Below are 14,379 nucleotides of genomic sequence, written 5' to 3' on the forward strand. Positions count from 1 at the left end.
TGGTTCCCCCCCCCCCCTTGAAAATATTTTGCTTTTCATTCGGAAACCATCTTCAGTTCTGGCAGAATGGTGGGAAATGGAAGGACGTTTATTCTTAGCAGCCATCTGGTCATAGTACTCTGAAGGTCGGTCATTGGCTCTCTGAGAGTCATTGGGGCCATTGAGGGCAAATGAGTGTGGAACCGTCTTGGTACGGCTCAAAGGACTGTATTGGTAACAGTGTTGTTGACAGGAGATAGGTGGTTATGTATCACACTGTGCCCTTCCAGAGGGTCATGTCTTCTTCCACAGTGTAGGGAAGGGGTCCCCCAAATTGTAGGCCATGGCCTACGAACGGCCGTGGGCTAAATCACCACCAGGCCACATGAGTGGCCAGCTGGTGCACACTCATCCCCACTCCTATGTGCATCGCGGGCGGTTGCAGCACGTCTCGCACAAGCGTTGTTGTGGGCAGCCGTGCTCCCCACTTGCACGAGTGTCATCACAGGCGGGCATGGTCCAACTCATGCAAGTCTCACTGTGGGCGCTTGACATCCCACTCACGAGAGCGTTGCCACGAACATCATGGGAGCTGACGTGTGTTTGCATGCCCATGCGCCTGTCCTTCTCTTTCCCCCTACCCCCCCCTTACAACTCCGGGCCCCCAATCTGGAAAGGTTGGGGAATTCTGGTGTAGGGACTCCCTACAGGAGAAACACTTAGGCAATCCTCTCCTTCTTTAACTCACAGTGCCAGACGGTCCTTCGGATTTGCGGGCTGTCAATGTAACCGGTACCTCCGCCGTGCTGACATGGCGTCCTGCTGTGGCTGAGATGAACAACTATATTGTCACATACGGACCTATCACCAGCACCGGTAAGTAATAAGAGCTTGCGAAGCCTGGGGGTCAATTAGTTGGCCATCAACCTGCTTTTGGAGTTCATGCCCCCTTCCAAAAAAGGCTAACTCTCCTATGAATGTAAATGTGGTCTCACACCATGTTGCAACTACTTTAATTTAAAATATGATGTTTCCTTGAGAGTGTGGACAATCTTCAGTTTCTTTTTCATCCCTTCTTCCGCTTCGCTCCATGCCTTCACGTTCCTCCTGCCAGTGCTTTTCTATACATGCCAGCTTGAACCTTGAACTCAGGTAGTCCTCGCTTAATGACCAGCTACTGAAAGCCAACTCTGAAAGTTTTCCCCTCGGTTGTAGCATAATTAAAAGAGCAATTGTTTCCCTTCCCCAAATGTCACAGGTCACATTGTCCGATTAAGGCGTTTGGCGGGTTCCTCGGTCACACCTCTTCTCCTCCAACTGCCACCTATTGGGATGACCTTGGTTCCCATGAGAAAGTTTTTTTGTTATGACTGCTAGCCAGCCTGTCTACTTTTCTTCGCCACACACACCCTGAATTCGTGACTACTGTGAGGCAGCAAAAGACGGCTTCAGAGTTGACAGTTGGCTGGAGAATTCTGGGAGCTGAAGTCCACAAGTCTTAAAAGTTTGCCAAGTTTGGAGACCCCTGTCCTAGACTCTTGATCTGGTTTGGCTTAGGCTATTCTTGGAACAGATTTCATCTCTGCATTTTCCCCCACCCAGGCTCACAGGTCTCCGAATCGGTTCCAGGAAATCGTGTCCAGCTTCAGCTGTCAGAGCTGCAAAGGGACATGGAATATTGGGCCAATGTCTATGGGGAAAAGGAAGGAAACCGAAGTTCTCCCACCAGCGCTGCTTTCACCACTGGTGAGTAGATGGGTTCCATTACAGTGGTGGTAGTAGGGAAGACCTGAAGTGCCAGGTAGCGGACAGACCCTCCTGGAAAGATGCACCTCTGTGGTTGCTAAGACTTGATGGTCAATTAACCAGTCAATTCAGGGGTGGGTTGCTGCTGGCGTTACTGCTGGTTCACTTTGCACATGCGCCCATCACGCATTGCTTGCGCATGCGCAGTTACCTGTACATTGCGGATGCATAGAACATTATAAAATAGCAATAGTAATAGCAGTTAGACTTATATACCGCTTCATAGGGCTTTCAGCCCTCTCTAAGCGGTTTACAGAGTCAGCATATCACCCCCACAGTCTGGGTCCTCATTTCACCCACCTCGGAAGGATGGAAGGCTGAGTCAACCTTGAGCCGGTGAGATTAGAACCGCTAAACTGCAGATAACAGTCAGCTGAAGTGGCCTGCAGTACTGCACTCTAACCACTGCGCCATCTCGGCTCTATAAACATGCCGGCAATGGCATGGATGGATGGAGAACCTGTTCGGGGGCGTGGCCAGCCTGCCATCTCTACCGGTTCGGCGACCCGGTCACTATTTCCCCTACCAGTTCACCCGAACCGGTGCAAACCGGTAGCAACCCACCTCTGACTCAATCCATCAATCAAAGTGAATAGTGAGGTCAATAGGGATTGAATCTGAAGAGTAAAAAAAATATGTCTACAGGTTGATTTACAACCATAACTGGGACCAGAAAATTTATTAAGTGGCATGGTCAATAAATGCTGCATCATGTGACCGCAACCAATTTTGCGACCTTTTTGCCACAATTATTACATGTGATGCAGTGGTAGGTTCCGGATCCTATTCCAACCGGTACGGTTGGAATGGCCCGGTGGCGTCCACATGCGTCTTAGCGTCTCCGCGAGCCTCTGTGATGCTCCAGCTGCTCAGCGGAGCGTTGCGCAGCTGCTGTACATGCCGTGCGTGTGCGCGGAAGCACTGAAGACTTAAAAGACAGATAAGGAGCATGGGAGGGCGGGTGGGCCCTCCGGAGCACCGTACAGGAACGGTATCTGGTGCTTTAGGCAGGCTCCTGCACACCCGTACCGGGGCGTACCGCCTGCAACCCACCACTGATGTGATGTCACAAAAATACAAATCTAGGTTTCCTAAAAAGAGGCATGGAATCAAAATCACATGAAACATTAGTACTGCTTTGTAAATCCTTGGTAAGGCCACATCTGGAATACTGCACCCAGATAGGTCACCAGATTACAAAAAAAGATGTTGAGGGGGGGGTGAGGAAGTGCAGAGAAGAGCAGCTAAGATGATTAAAGGCCTGGAGACTAAAACATAGGAAGAACGGTTGCAGGAATTGAGCATGGCTAGTCTAGAAAAAAGAAGGATTAGGAGTGACATGATAGCAGTATTGCAGCATTTGAGAGGCTGCCACAAAGGAGAGGGGGGGTCAATTTATTTTCCAAAGGACCAGAGAGAAGGACGAGAAACAATGAATGGAAATTAATCAAGGAGAGAAAGCAACCTGGAATTAAAGAGAAATTTAGTAACAGAACAATTAACCAGTGGAACGGCTTGCCTTCAAAAGTTGTGGGTGCCCCATCACTGAAGATTCTTAAAGAGGAGAGACTGGGTGGCCAATTGTCTGAAATGGTATAGGCCGGTGTCTCCTGCTTAAGCAGGGGGTTGACTTTACTATACCTTTGTAACACAATTCAAACACTCAAGGAAGTCGTCTACGTTCAAAAACCCGATTTTAACATTAGTGAATTTTCAGGCATGACATTTCATGTCTGCTAAAAATTCAGCCATCTTGGAGGGAAACAAGCCACAGGAGTGCCGGATGCTTGAAGATGATGAAAGCAGCAGAGTTCACACACAAAAGGAAGCCAGAGCTAGTTAAAACCAGATTGTCTCATTTGTCCTACCCTGTCTTAGAATTTCTCAGGATAATTTTTGGAAACATTGGGCAAAATGGCTTTTGGCTTCTTTTCCCAAAAGAGTTCATAGATTTTTCTCCGCTGCTCTATAGCGCAAGGTAGGGTTAAATTCATAATTGTACAATTTGGTTCATTTTTTAAAAACTCTCACTTTCCTTCCCCCTCCTGCAGGAGCAGATGGGCCCCGGGACCTGCATGCTACGGAAATTTCTCCCCGCAGTGTGCGTCTCACCTGGTCACCCCCTGGTGCCCCACCTGAGGGATATCTGCTGAGTTATGAGACCCCCGATGGACAATCAAAGGTACCTAGCCACAGTTTTTCAGTTGCCTCTTGAAAAAGCACCCTTTGGGAAATTTCTGTTCTGACCGAGGCTTCCCAAGAACATGAAACAGACTCCGTGTCCCAGCAAAAACCCCTTTTATTAATTTGCTGTGAATTCTGCTCATTCACAGCCGGCAAAGTCTTTCAAAGGAGGATTTATGGTCACAGAACTTATCTGACTTGGAGAGCTCACGCAGGCTGATATCTACAGAACTTGACAAGGAGTCTCGAACTAATTGTCTCCTGCAAATTCCACTCCCCTTTGGCTCCTCTTTTATTTCCTCTGGGAGGGGCCATTCATCGTCTGGCCTTACTCCCATGTCAACCTCTGTTCTTTAGCTGTTTCCTTCATCTGGCAACTCTGAGCATGCGCAGACTGGAACACGCTTCTGTTGTTTGTCTGCCTCACTGATGTCTGATTCGGAAGCAGGCGTGAAATCCTCTTAGCTTCACTACCGGTTTGCAACCGGGAGCGCTCGCGCACAGCATGCACAGAGCATCCATGATGAAATCTGGGCAGGTGGGCGGAGCCTCCCACCACGGCTACTACCAGTTCGCCCAAACTGGGGTAAACTGGCAGAACACCACCTCTGCTCGGAAGGCAGCTGATAGCTGACATACGGCTCTGGACCCCTCTTTGCCTCCGACACAGAGTCCTTGAGAGACCGCCTGCTGTCAATTACCTCCCAAAGACCCATTAGATCACACAGGGTTGGCCTCGTCCGGGTGCCGTCTACCAGCCAATGCCACCTGGCTACTACCCGGGGGAGGGCCTTCTCTGTGGTAGCTCCGGCCCTCTGGAACGAACTCCCCGCAGAGATTCGGACCCTCACCTCTCTCCAAGCCTTCCGAAAAGCCGTCAAAACCTGGCTTTGCCGGCAGGCCTGGGGTTGATGAGTTCCCCTCCGCTCTTGACCTGTGTGGTTTGTGTGATTCTTGGCTATTTTAACTACTTGTATTGTGTTCTATGTTCCCCTTTTCCCCTTTTGAGTTGTTCGCCGCCCTGAGTCCCTCCCGGACAAGGGCGGCATACAAATAAAATAAATCTAAATCTAATCTAAATCCTCATCCGAGCCTTCCCCAGTCTCCAGGACTGGCCCATGTTTCTCCCCAACCTCCTCACTGTCTGAATCTTCTCCCAGCTTTGCTGGCCACTGGTGGGCCACAACAATTTCATGTATTGTTCTCCATATAGCTGCAATTCAAAGCATTTATATATTGCTGGCCTAAATTTCCCTGCCTTTATTTTGCTCTCCACAGGAGATCCCTCTGGATGCTTCCGTCACCTCGTATAAACTTCAAGACCTGATTCCTTCAAGTCGGTACCAGGTCCAAGTCCAGGCAGTGAGGAGGGGAACACCAACAGCTCCCATCTCCACGTCCTTCACCACTGGTAATAACATTATAGGCTCCCTGATATGTCTACGTTTGAGACAGACTATCTGTGGTCCTTTGGGACTTCCTAAAGACCCAAACCCTGAATGAATGGGTGCAGTGATCACCGTTTCTTTCTTGGACAGGACATCTGACATATCCCTTCCCTCGGGACTGCTCGGAAGAAATCAAGAATGGGCCAGGAGCTTCACGAGTAACAACAATTTATCTCGGGGGCAACCGTGAACGTCCCTTGAGGGTGTTCTGTGATATGGAGACAGATGGGGGAGGCTGGATTGTGAGTATGAACAGTACGGTTGAGTTGATGATGGTCAAACTACAGTTTCTTGAAAAAGGATCTGTCAGGTTTCCAAGTAATAATCCCATAGCAAACAAAACTCCGAGGCCAGTAGATTCCTCAAAGAATAGTTTTATTGGATATATCACATTGACAGAGTTCTGGTGAAAACCGACTCTGAAAGTTCCCACAGGTTTCTCATAATTAAAGGTAAAAAGTTTTTCCCCTTCCCCAAACAATCAGTCACATGGTCCAATCAGGTTGCCATCCGGTTGCTTGGTAACGTCACTCCTCCTCTCTCTGGTCAGGTGTGAGAATGTCCTTGTTTCCCAGGAGAAAGTATTTTGTCTCAGCTACAAAACCCCAGTTCCCCGCTCCCAATCCCTCAGCTCTAGTGTGGCAACATTGAAGCTTCAAAATGGCCTCGGTCAGGTCAGCTTCAGGGTTGACAGAATCATTGTTTCCTCCAGCCACGATTTCATGCGTGCTGTTTCTTTCAGCCACAGACATTGGCAGTTGAAGAATTTTAAATGGTGGGTGGAGTTAATGAAGGGAAACCAATGGAAGAATTTAAAGCAGCATCCTTCTCCAACTTTCCGGGTACATCAGACAATAGATCCCATCATCCATAGCCAACATGCTATTCTTAGAGAGTGATCATTTTGAGCCAACAGATGTAGAAGATGCCAGGTTAGAGAAGGACATTCTAGCGCAGAACTTTTCCAAGTTTAAGACGTGCAGACTTTCGACTCTCAGAATTGCCCAGCCAGGACAAGTCATTGTGAAGTTGTGAGGCATGGAACCACAATAACACCAGCTTTCTACTGATCAAATTCAGGAGCAGTGAGAGGATAGTCTTCTACCAAGAGCACAAGAGAGACAAAGCGACAAACCAGAAACATGGCACAAGCTCTGCCCCTAACTTATTTGGGTGCAATGTTGTGACCCATGTGAAAGGGTCGAACACAGTAGTGGGTTCCTACTAGTTTAGCTTGGGTCAGCTGAACTGGTAGTAGCTTGGCGGCCTGGGTCGCCGGAACCGGCAGCGACCCAGGCCTGCCATGCCCCTGAATTGGTTCTCCTGGTGGCACCATAGGCAGCGCCATCTTGTTTTTTGCTTCTGCACATGCACAGATCAATTTTAGTTGTACTGCGCATCCATGCGCAGCGCGTCCCTGAGTGAACTGGCAGTAGTCTCTGCCAGAACCCACCCCTGGTCGAAGAGGCATACTGATGTTCCACCTGAGGGTAGAATAAGCAATGGGTGGAAACTAATCAAGGAGGGAAGCAACTTAGAACTGAGGAGAAATTTCCTGACAGTTAGAACAATCAACCAGTGGAACAGCTTCCCTCCAGAAGTTGTGAATTCCCCAACATTGGAAGTCTTTAAGAAGATGTTGGATAGCCATCTGTCTGGAACGGTATAGGGTTTCCTGGCTAGGTAGGGGGTTGGACTAGAAGACCTCCAAGGTCCCTTCCAACTCTGCTATTGCATTGTATTATTGTATAATCTGGCATATGTACATCAGTGGTGGGATTCAGCCAGTTCATACCTACTCGGGAGAACCGGTTGTTAACTTTCTAAGCAGTTCGGAGAACCGGTTGATGGAAGAAATCTCCTTTTGTTTTTTTCCACTTTACAGGGCTGATCCCTGTAAAGGAAAGCAGGAAGGAAACATTCTGGTGTTGTTTCTAGCTTAATCTTTATTGCCCTGCTTACAGAAACTGCCTCTCTAGTTAACCCTTATTATAATGTAACAGTTGATGCGAAGCACCCGTTGACGTGCGTGAGTGACGTTGAGTTGGCCACACCCACCCAATCACATGATCACCTAGCCATGCCTACACAACTGGTCATTAGGGCAGAGAACCAGTTGTTAAATTATTTGAATCCCACCACTGATGTACATGTTTATATTGAGAAAAATTGTCACAAAGGTGCTTTTTCAAGAGGCAACTGGACTTTCTGGGGTTTATTTTTTTAAGATGTTTCGCTTCTCATCCAAGAAGTTTCTTCAGCTCTGGCTGAATGCAATAGCAGTTAGACTTATATACCGCTTCATAGGGCTTTCAGCCCTCTCTAAGCGGTTTACAGAGTCAGCATATCGCCCCCAACAACAATCCGGGTCCTCATTTTACCCACCTCGGAAGGATGGAAGGCTGAGTCAACCTGGAGCCGGTGAGATTTGAACAGCCGAACTGCAGAATCGCAGTCAGCTGAAGTAGCCTGCAGTGCTGCACTCTAACCACTGCGCCACCTCGGCTCTCTGCAAATGACCAGCTGTCTGCAAGGAGGATAAATCCTTCCCTTCCCCACCAGCCAGCCAGCGCTGAAGAAGCTTCTTGGATGAGAAGTGAAACGCCTTCAAAGAAAAAACAGAAATCCAGTTGCCTCTTGAAAAAGCACCTTTGGGACAACCATGACCTGGATGAGTAAGAATCTCCATAGATATTGAGAAAAATTGCTCTCAAAATCATGTACAGTTGAAGAACATCTTGGGGTTTTATTGCTTTCTGATATCAATCACTATCAATTTTCTTTCGTTCCTTCTCCATCATGGCATCCTCATTCTTCTCCTCCTCCTCCCCAGGTCTTCCAACGTCGGATGAATGGTGAGACGGATTTCTGGCGGGACTGGCAAAGTTATGCTCTTGGCTTTGGCAACCTAACCCGGGAATTTTGGCTTGGTAAGTCTGCAACTTTACCTGCGTCCCCTTATCTGTGTAGCCAGATATATCTAGCCTTTCATCCTTTCTGTCCTTTTGCAGACTGAAAACTGAGCCCACAGAAGGATAAGTGCTTGTCTCAGCTGAACCCATTTCTGGATTTTATGCTTGAAATGGGGGGAAAAATGAAACTTTGATTCAGACAATCTTGTTATAGAAATGGTTAGCATCATTGAATACCCCATTTCCTCAAAAATAAGACCTCCCCGGATAATAAGCCCAAGCGGGCTTTTGAGCGCATGCGCTAATATAAGCCCTCCCCTGAAAATAAGCCCTCCCCAAAAATATTGCAACCCTGCAGCAGCCATGAGGTGACAATGCTCGCCATCTCCTGAACCTCAAAAATAATAAGACCTCCCCGAAAATAAGGCCAAGTGCTTATTTCGGGGGTCAAAAGAAAATAAGAACCTGTCTTATTTTTGGGGAAATACGGTAACTATGTGTTGTACTCTACTGAAGCAAAAAAGTTGATAGTCACTTTTACCTTTTTTTTCTTTCCCTTTTCCCTTCTCCCCCTCTTTACTTTTCCCTATTCTCTCATGATCTTTATTTCTTTTTGTATTTTATACAATAATAAGCTTTAATATTTTTTTAAAGATGGAAATGATAATAAGGCAATACCAACTTCCACAGTTGTATACAAGTTCCATAAGGATTCCATTTGTAAGTGTCACTCCTTCTTTAACCTCCTTCAGAAGAATTATTGATTATCAAATTGTTCCTTGGTGAGCACATAGATTGATTCTCTCCAGGATGATGTGTCCCCAACCTTTTTTTTTTTCCAAATATTTTTTTTTATTTTTAAACATAAAAGACAACATAAAAAAAATTCTCATCCATTACATACAGCATGTCGTTTGGTTACAAGCGTTTGTGCATCCATATTCTCAATTACATATACAATCACAGATTTTCCGTCTAATATAATTAGATACCTCACTTTCATTGTACAACATATATAGAATTATGATTAATATTTCTTTCTTTTCAACTAACCTAATTCCCTTGCATTCTTGATTGTCTATTTAATAACAATATACCTTTATGTAATCACTTATCTCATTCTGAATATTTTTACAGTGTAAAAGAATTTACCAACTGTTTATGTTTATACATCACTACTTTCAATTATGCATAATCCCGCCAATCATCCATCGAATATGCTTATGTTCATTGTTGTCCTTGTACATCATACATTCAAGCAAAAATGTTATTCCTTCATTTTTAAACAAAGTATTCGAAATACTCACTTCATATATATACCAATCTTTCATTACTTCCTTATTAAAACTATCAACAACAAGATATCTTTATAATATACATCACTACTTAGAGTTATGCATAATATCACCGATCCTCTATCAAATGTACACAGATTCATTATTATCCTTATCCTTCATTTTAAAACAAAATATTCTAAATTATTCAATTCATATATATGTCAGTCTTTCATTGTATCATTATTAATCTATTTAACAACATAATTGTATTATCACTTATCTCCTTCAGTTAAAACATAAGTAAAACATTTTTCATTTCCATGTTTTTTTCCCAGCCACTGATAAAATAAATCCCATATCTTATAAAATGGCTCGTCTTCTTGTTCTCTAATTTCAAATGTCAATTTGCTAATTTCAGCACACTCCATTATCTTTCGAATAACTTCTTCCTGTTTTGGTATTGTTTCATTTTTCCAATTTTTGATCTTTATTTCTTTTTGTATTCTATACAATAATAAACATTAATATTTTTTTAACGATGGAAATGATAATAAGGCTATACTAACTTCCACACAGTTGTATACAAGTTCCATAAGGATTCCATTTGTAGGTGTCACTCCTTCTTTAACCTCCTTCAGAAGAATTATTGATTATTTATTTATTTATTTATTATTAAAATTTATATGCTGCCCAATCCCAAAGGACTCCGGGCGGCTTACAAAAGAAGAAGAAAAAGAAAGAGAGAAAGAAAAATAAGAAAAAAAGACAGTTTAAAATCATAAATCCACATGCATTCATTCTAATCAGGCCTGCTGGAACAGCCAGGTTTTAACAGCTTTCCTGAAGGCCATGAGAGTGGGTGCGGTCCGGATCTCTGGGGGTAGTTGATTCCAGAGAGTCGGAGCAGCCACAGAGAAGGCTCTCCTCCGGGGGCCAGCCAGCCAACACTGTAGAGCGTGTTGCAATAATCCAGCCTAGAGATGACAAATTGTTCCTTGGTGACCACATAGACTGATTCTCTCCAGGATGATGTGTCCCCAACCTGGGGATTCTTCCAACAGCGCCCTCATCATTACATGTAGCTTCGGAAGACTCAAACTCCACAGCTGACTTTCGAACACCACTTGTCGGCTGTGACCAGGGGGGCATTTGCCCAGGTTCGCCTGGTGCACCAGTTGCGTCCCTACCTGAACCGGGAGGCCCTCACAACAGTCACTCGTGCCCTTGTGACCTCTAGACTGGACTACTGCAACGTGCTCTACATGGGGCAGCCCTTGAAGAGCATTCGGATACTTCAGCTTGTCCACAATGCAGCCGCGCGAGCGATCGTGGGTGCACCTCGGTTCACCCACGTAACACCTATCCTCCGCGAGCTGCACTGGCTGCCTATTGGTCTTCGGATACGCTTCAAGGCGCTAGTCGTCACTTATAAAGCCCTTCATGGTATTGGACCTGGGTACTTGAGAGACCGCCTGATGCCAATTACCTCCACTAGACCGATTAGATCCCACAGATTAGGCCTCCTCCGAATTTCATCCGCCGGCCAATGCCGACTGGCGACTACCCGGAGGAGAGCCTTCTCTGCGGCTGCTCCGACCCTCTGGAACGAGCTCCCCGTGGAGATTCAAACCCTCACCACCCTCCAGGCCTTCCGCAAAGCCCTTAAAACCTGGCTGTTCCGACAGGCCTGGGGCTAAAGAGCTGTTGCCTCCTGTCTCGAATGGTATGACTGTTGTGTGTTTTTAAATTATGTATTGTTATGTTTCATCTTTTTATTTCCTGTCTGTACCCCCCCTTCCCTGATTTGAATTGTGAGCCGCCCTGAGTCCCCTTCGGGGAAAAGGCTGCATATAAATGAAATAAAATAAAATAAAATAAAATCAACCTCTCTTTTCTCTTTGGATTCCAGGAAACAATGCCCTGCACCAGATCACCTCTTCAGGGGACTATGAGCTCCGCGTGGATCTCCGTGCTGGGGAGGAGTCCGTCTATGCCACCTATCAGCACTTCCGTGTGGACCCTCCAGCTGACCATTACCGCCTGCATCTGGGCAGTTACCAGGGCACAGCTGGTGAGCATAGCTGTGGGACTGTGCGTCAGGGTTCCCAGTAATATACCCAGAACAATGAGAACTCCGAGGCCATTTTTTGAACATCTCCATCCCGTTCGGTTTCTGTAGCCGCCTCCCAGGACCGCTGGACATTGTTAACCTGTAAAGTGTTTCACTGGGCTTTTTATCTTTGTATGACTTTCAGACAATGTTGATTACCACAATAAGACTGAATTAAGTGCGGCGTAATTCCCACATGACCAGCTTCATGCTGGCACAAGTTGGAAAGAACTACCGCATTTTTCGAAGTGTAAGACACACCTTTTTCCCCTCAAAAAAAAGAGTGAAAATCTGGGTGCATCTTATACACCGAATACAGCATTTTTGGCCTCTTGAAACCCCGCCCGCTTTGCAAAAATGGCCGTGCATAGCCTTTAGGAGGCTTCCAAAGTGCTGATGGGGGCTGGGGAGGCAAAAATGAGTGAAAAATGGGACGTTTTCTGCTCATCCCCCCCCTTCCCAGCCTTCAGGAGCACTCTACAGCCTCCTAAAGGCTATTCATGCCCTTTTTTGACACAAACCGGGCTCATTTTCACAAAAAATGGGCCATTTTTTGCTCATTTCCCCCAGAACCCAGGAGCACTCTAAAAGCCTCCTAAAGGCTATTCGTCCCTTTTTTTGGGGACAAAAACTGTTTTGGGAGGTCTGCAGAGTGCAAAAATTGTTTTTAAAAATTTGCCACTTCAAAATCTTGGTGCGTCTTATACTCTGAAAAATATGGTATTTGCAGAGAAGAGCAACAAAGATGATTAGGGGACGGAAGGCTAAAACATATAAAAAATGATTGCTGGAATTGGGTGTGCCTAGTTTAATGAACAGAAGGACTAAGGGAGACATGACAGCTGTGTTGCAATATCTGAAAGGTTGGCACGAAGAAGAGGGAGTCAAACTATTCTCCAAAGCACTTGAGGGTAGGACAAGAAGCCAGGGAGGGAAACTAAACATGGAGAGAATCAACCTAGAACTAAAGAGAAATTTCCTGACAGTGAAAACAATTAATCAGCGGAACGACTTGTCTCCAGAAGTTGTGAATGCTCCAACACTGGAAATTTTTAATTTTGACACTGGACAACTCTTTGACTGAAATGGTATAGGTTTCCTGTCTGAGCAGGAGGTTGGCCTAGAAGACCTCCAAGATCCCTTCCAACTCTGTTTTTCTTTTCTATTCTGGCAGAAAAGCATTGTTTTTGGTGTGCTTCTATGCTGGGGTGTCATCTTTCCAAGTCTTTCCAATAGGACTAATGAAGTGTCCACTGAAGCTGAAGCATTGCCCATGGTTAGGGGGTTGTATGGAAAGGCCCTAAGTGAATATATATGTATGCATGGAGAGATGTGATGTTAGAAACTGGGAAGGACTAGAATCCTCAGGTGTGGGTTTTATGAATTGGGGGATGATGGGAAAAGCATGTCTTGATTTGAGTTACTGTCATTACAAAGGGCAAAGCTTTGGAGATGGACCTTTTCCCCCCCTCAAGGTTATTGGCCAAGCACCCAAAATATGATCATGTGACTTGGGGAGTTTCAGCCATAGTTACTCCCAAAATGGGTTGTAAGTAGTTCTTGGGAGGTCCATCATAACTTTGATCAATCATAAATCAAGGACTACCTGTAGCAAAAGGGATTCACGTACCCAGGGAAGAAGATAATTCTTAAGAGCAGCCAAAAATTCATCCAAAAATTCAGGAGGGAGGACTGTGGTTGTTTTTCACTTTCCCACTTTCTTTCTCACCCAGGCGATGCTTTCAGCTACCACTCAGGGAGTGTTTTCTCCACTCGGGACCGGGATCCGAATCGGGTCATCATCCCCTGTGCCATTTCTTACCGTGGGGCATGGTGGTATCGCAACTGCCACTACACCAACCTCAATGGGCTCTACGCTAACAACCGTGATCACCAGGTAATCCCCGGTGGGCAAATGGGATGGAGCAAAAAAAAAAAAAAGTTTTTGCACTCTGCAAACTTTCCCAAAATGGTCCATTTTTCACAAAAACGGGCCCACTTTTTTTTTAAAGGACATGAATAGCCTTTAGGAGGCTTGTAGAGTGTTCCTGGGGGCTGGGAGTACAAAATTGAGCAAAAAATGGCTTATTTTTTGCAAAAATGCACCCATTAAAAAAAAGGCTATGAATAGCCTTTAGGAGGCTTGTAGAGTGCTCCTGGGAGCTGGGGGTGGGGGCAAAACTGAGCAAAAAACAGGCTGATTTCTCATTTCTACTCTCCCCAGCCCCCAGAAGCTCTCTGAAAGCCTCCTAAAGGCTATGCACTGCCATTTTGGTGAAGGGGCGGGGTTTCAGGAGGCAAAAAAAAATGCTGTATTCAGTGTATAAGACGCACCCAGATTTTCAGCCTCCTTTTTGAGTGAAAAATGTGCGTCTTATACTCCGAAAAAATATGGTATTTCCCACTCTCTTAAGCAGACTTCTTGTCAGGTAGAACTCTCTAGCCTTGCTGGGTCGCTTTTATATATTTATTTATTATGAAATTTATTTACCACCCATCTCATGTCAAATGACTGGATGGTTTATAGCATAGGTGTAGTGTCAAGCTTGAAGTGTCCTTATGCTATTGCAACTGTTGCAGAAAATCAGGAGATCCGGAATGCGAGATCAGGAAAAGATTTATTTTGGCCAAAAGATTCAGACAGTGTAAACCCACATCTTTGT

At 45.5% G+C, this 14,379-nt stretch overlaps 1 protein-coding gene across 8 annotated transcripts in view; it reads left to right on the forward strand.

The window, feature by feature from the left end:
- Window positions 1-14,379, forward strand: part of LOC116504730 (tenascin-X-like) — a 134,529-nt gene that overhangs the window by 116,900 nt on the left and 3,250 nt on the right. For all 8 annotated transcript variants that reach the window (XM_032211940.1, XM_032211943.1, XM_032211947.1 and 5 more), the window contains 8 exons: window positions 730-855; window positions 1,582-1,725; window positions 3,837-3,967; window positions 5,248-5,380; window positions 5,508-5,659; window positions 8,251-8,347; window positions 11,516-11,677; window positions 13,450-13,613. In XM_032211940.1, the coding sequence (XP_032067831.1) occupies window positions 730-855; window positions 1,582-1,725; window positions 3,837-3,967; window positions 5,248-5,380; window positions 5,508-5,659; window positions 8,251-8,347; window positions 11,516-11,677; window positions 13,450-13,613 (1,109 nt within the window). The remainder of the gene's footprint in view (window positions 1-729; window positions 856-1,581; window positions 1,726-3,836; window positions 3,968-5,247; window positions 5,381-5,507; window positions 5,660-8,250; window positions 8,348-11,515; window positions 11,678-13,449; window positions 13,614-14,379) is intronic.

The sequence above is a fragment of the Thamnophis elegans genome, chromosome 2 (genome assembly GCF_009769535.1).
Source record: "Thamnophis elegans isolate rThaEle1 chromosome 2, rThaEle1.pri, whole genome shotgun sequence".
In the NCBI taxonomy this organism is placed as follows: domain Eukaryota; kingdom Metazoa; phylum Chordata; class Lepidosauria; order Squamata; family Colubridae; genus Thamnophis; species Thamnophis elegans.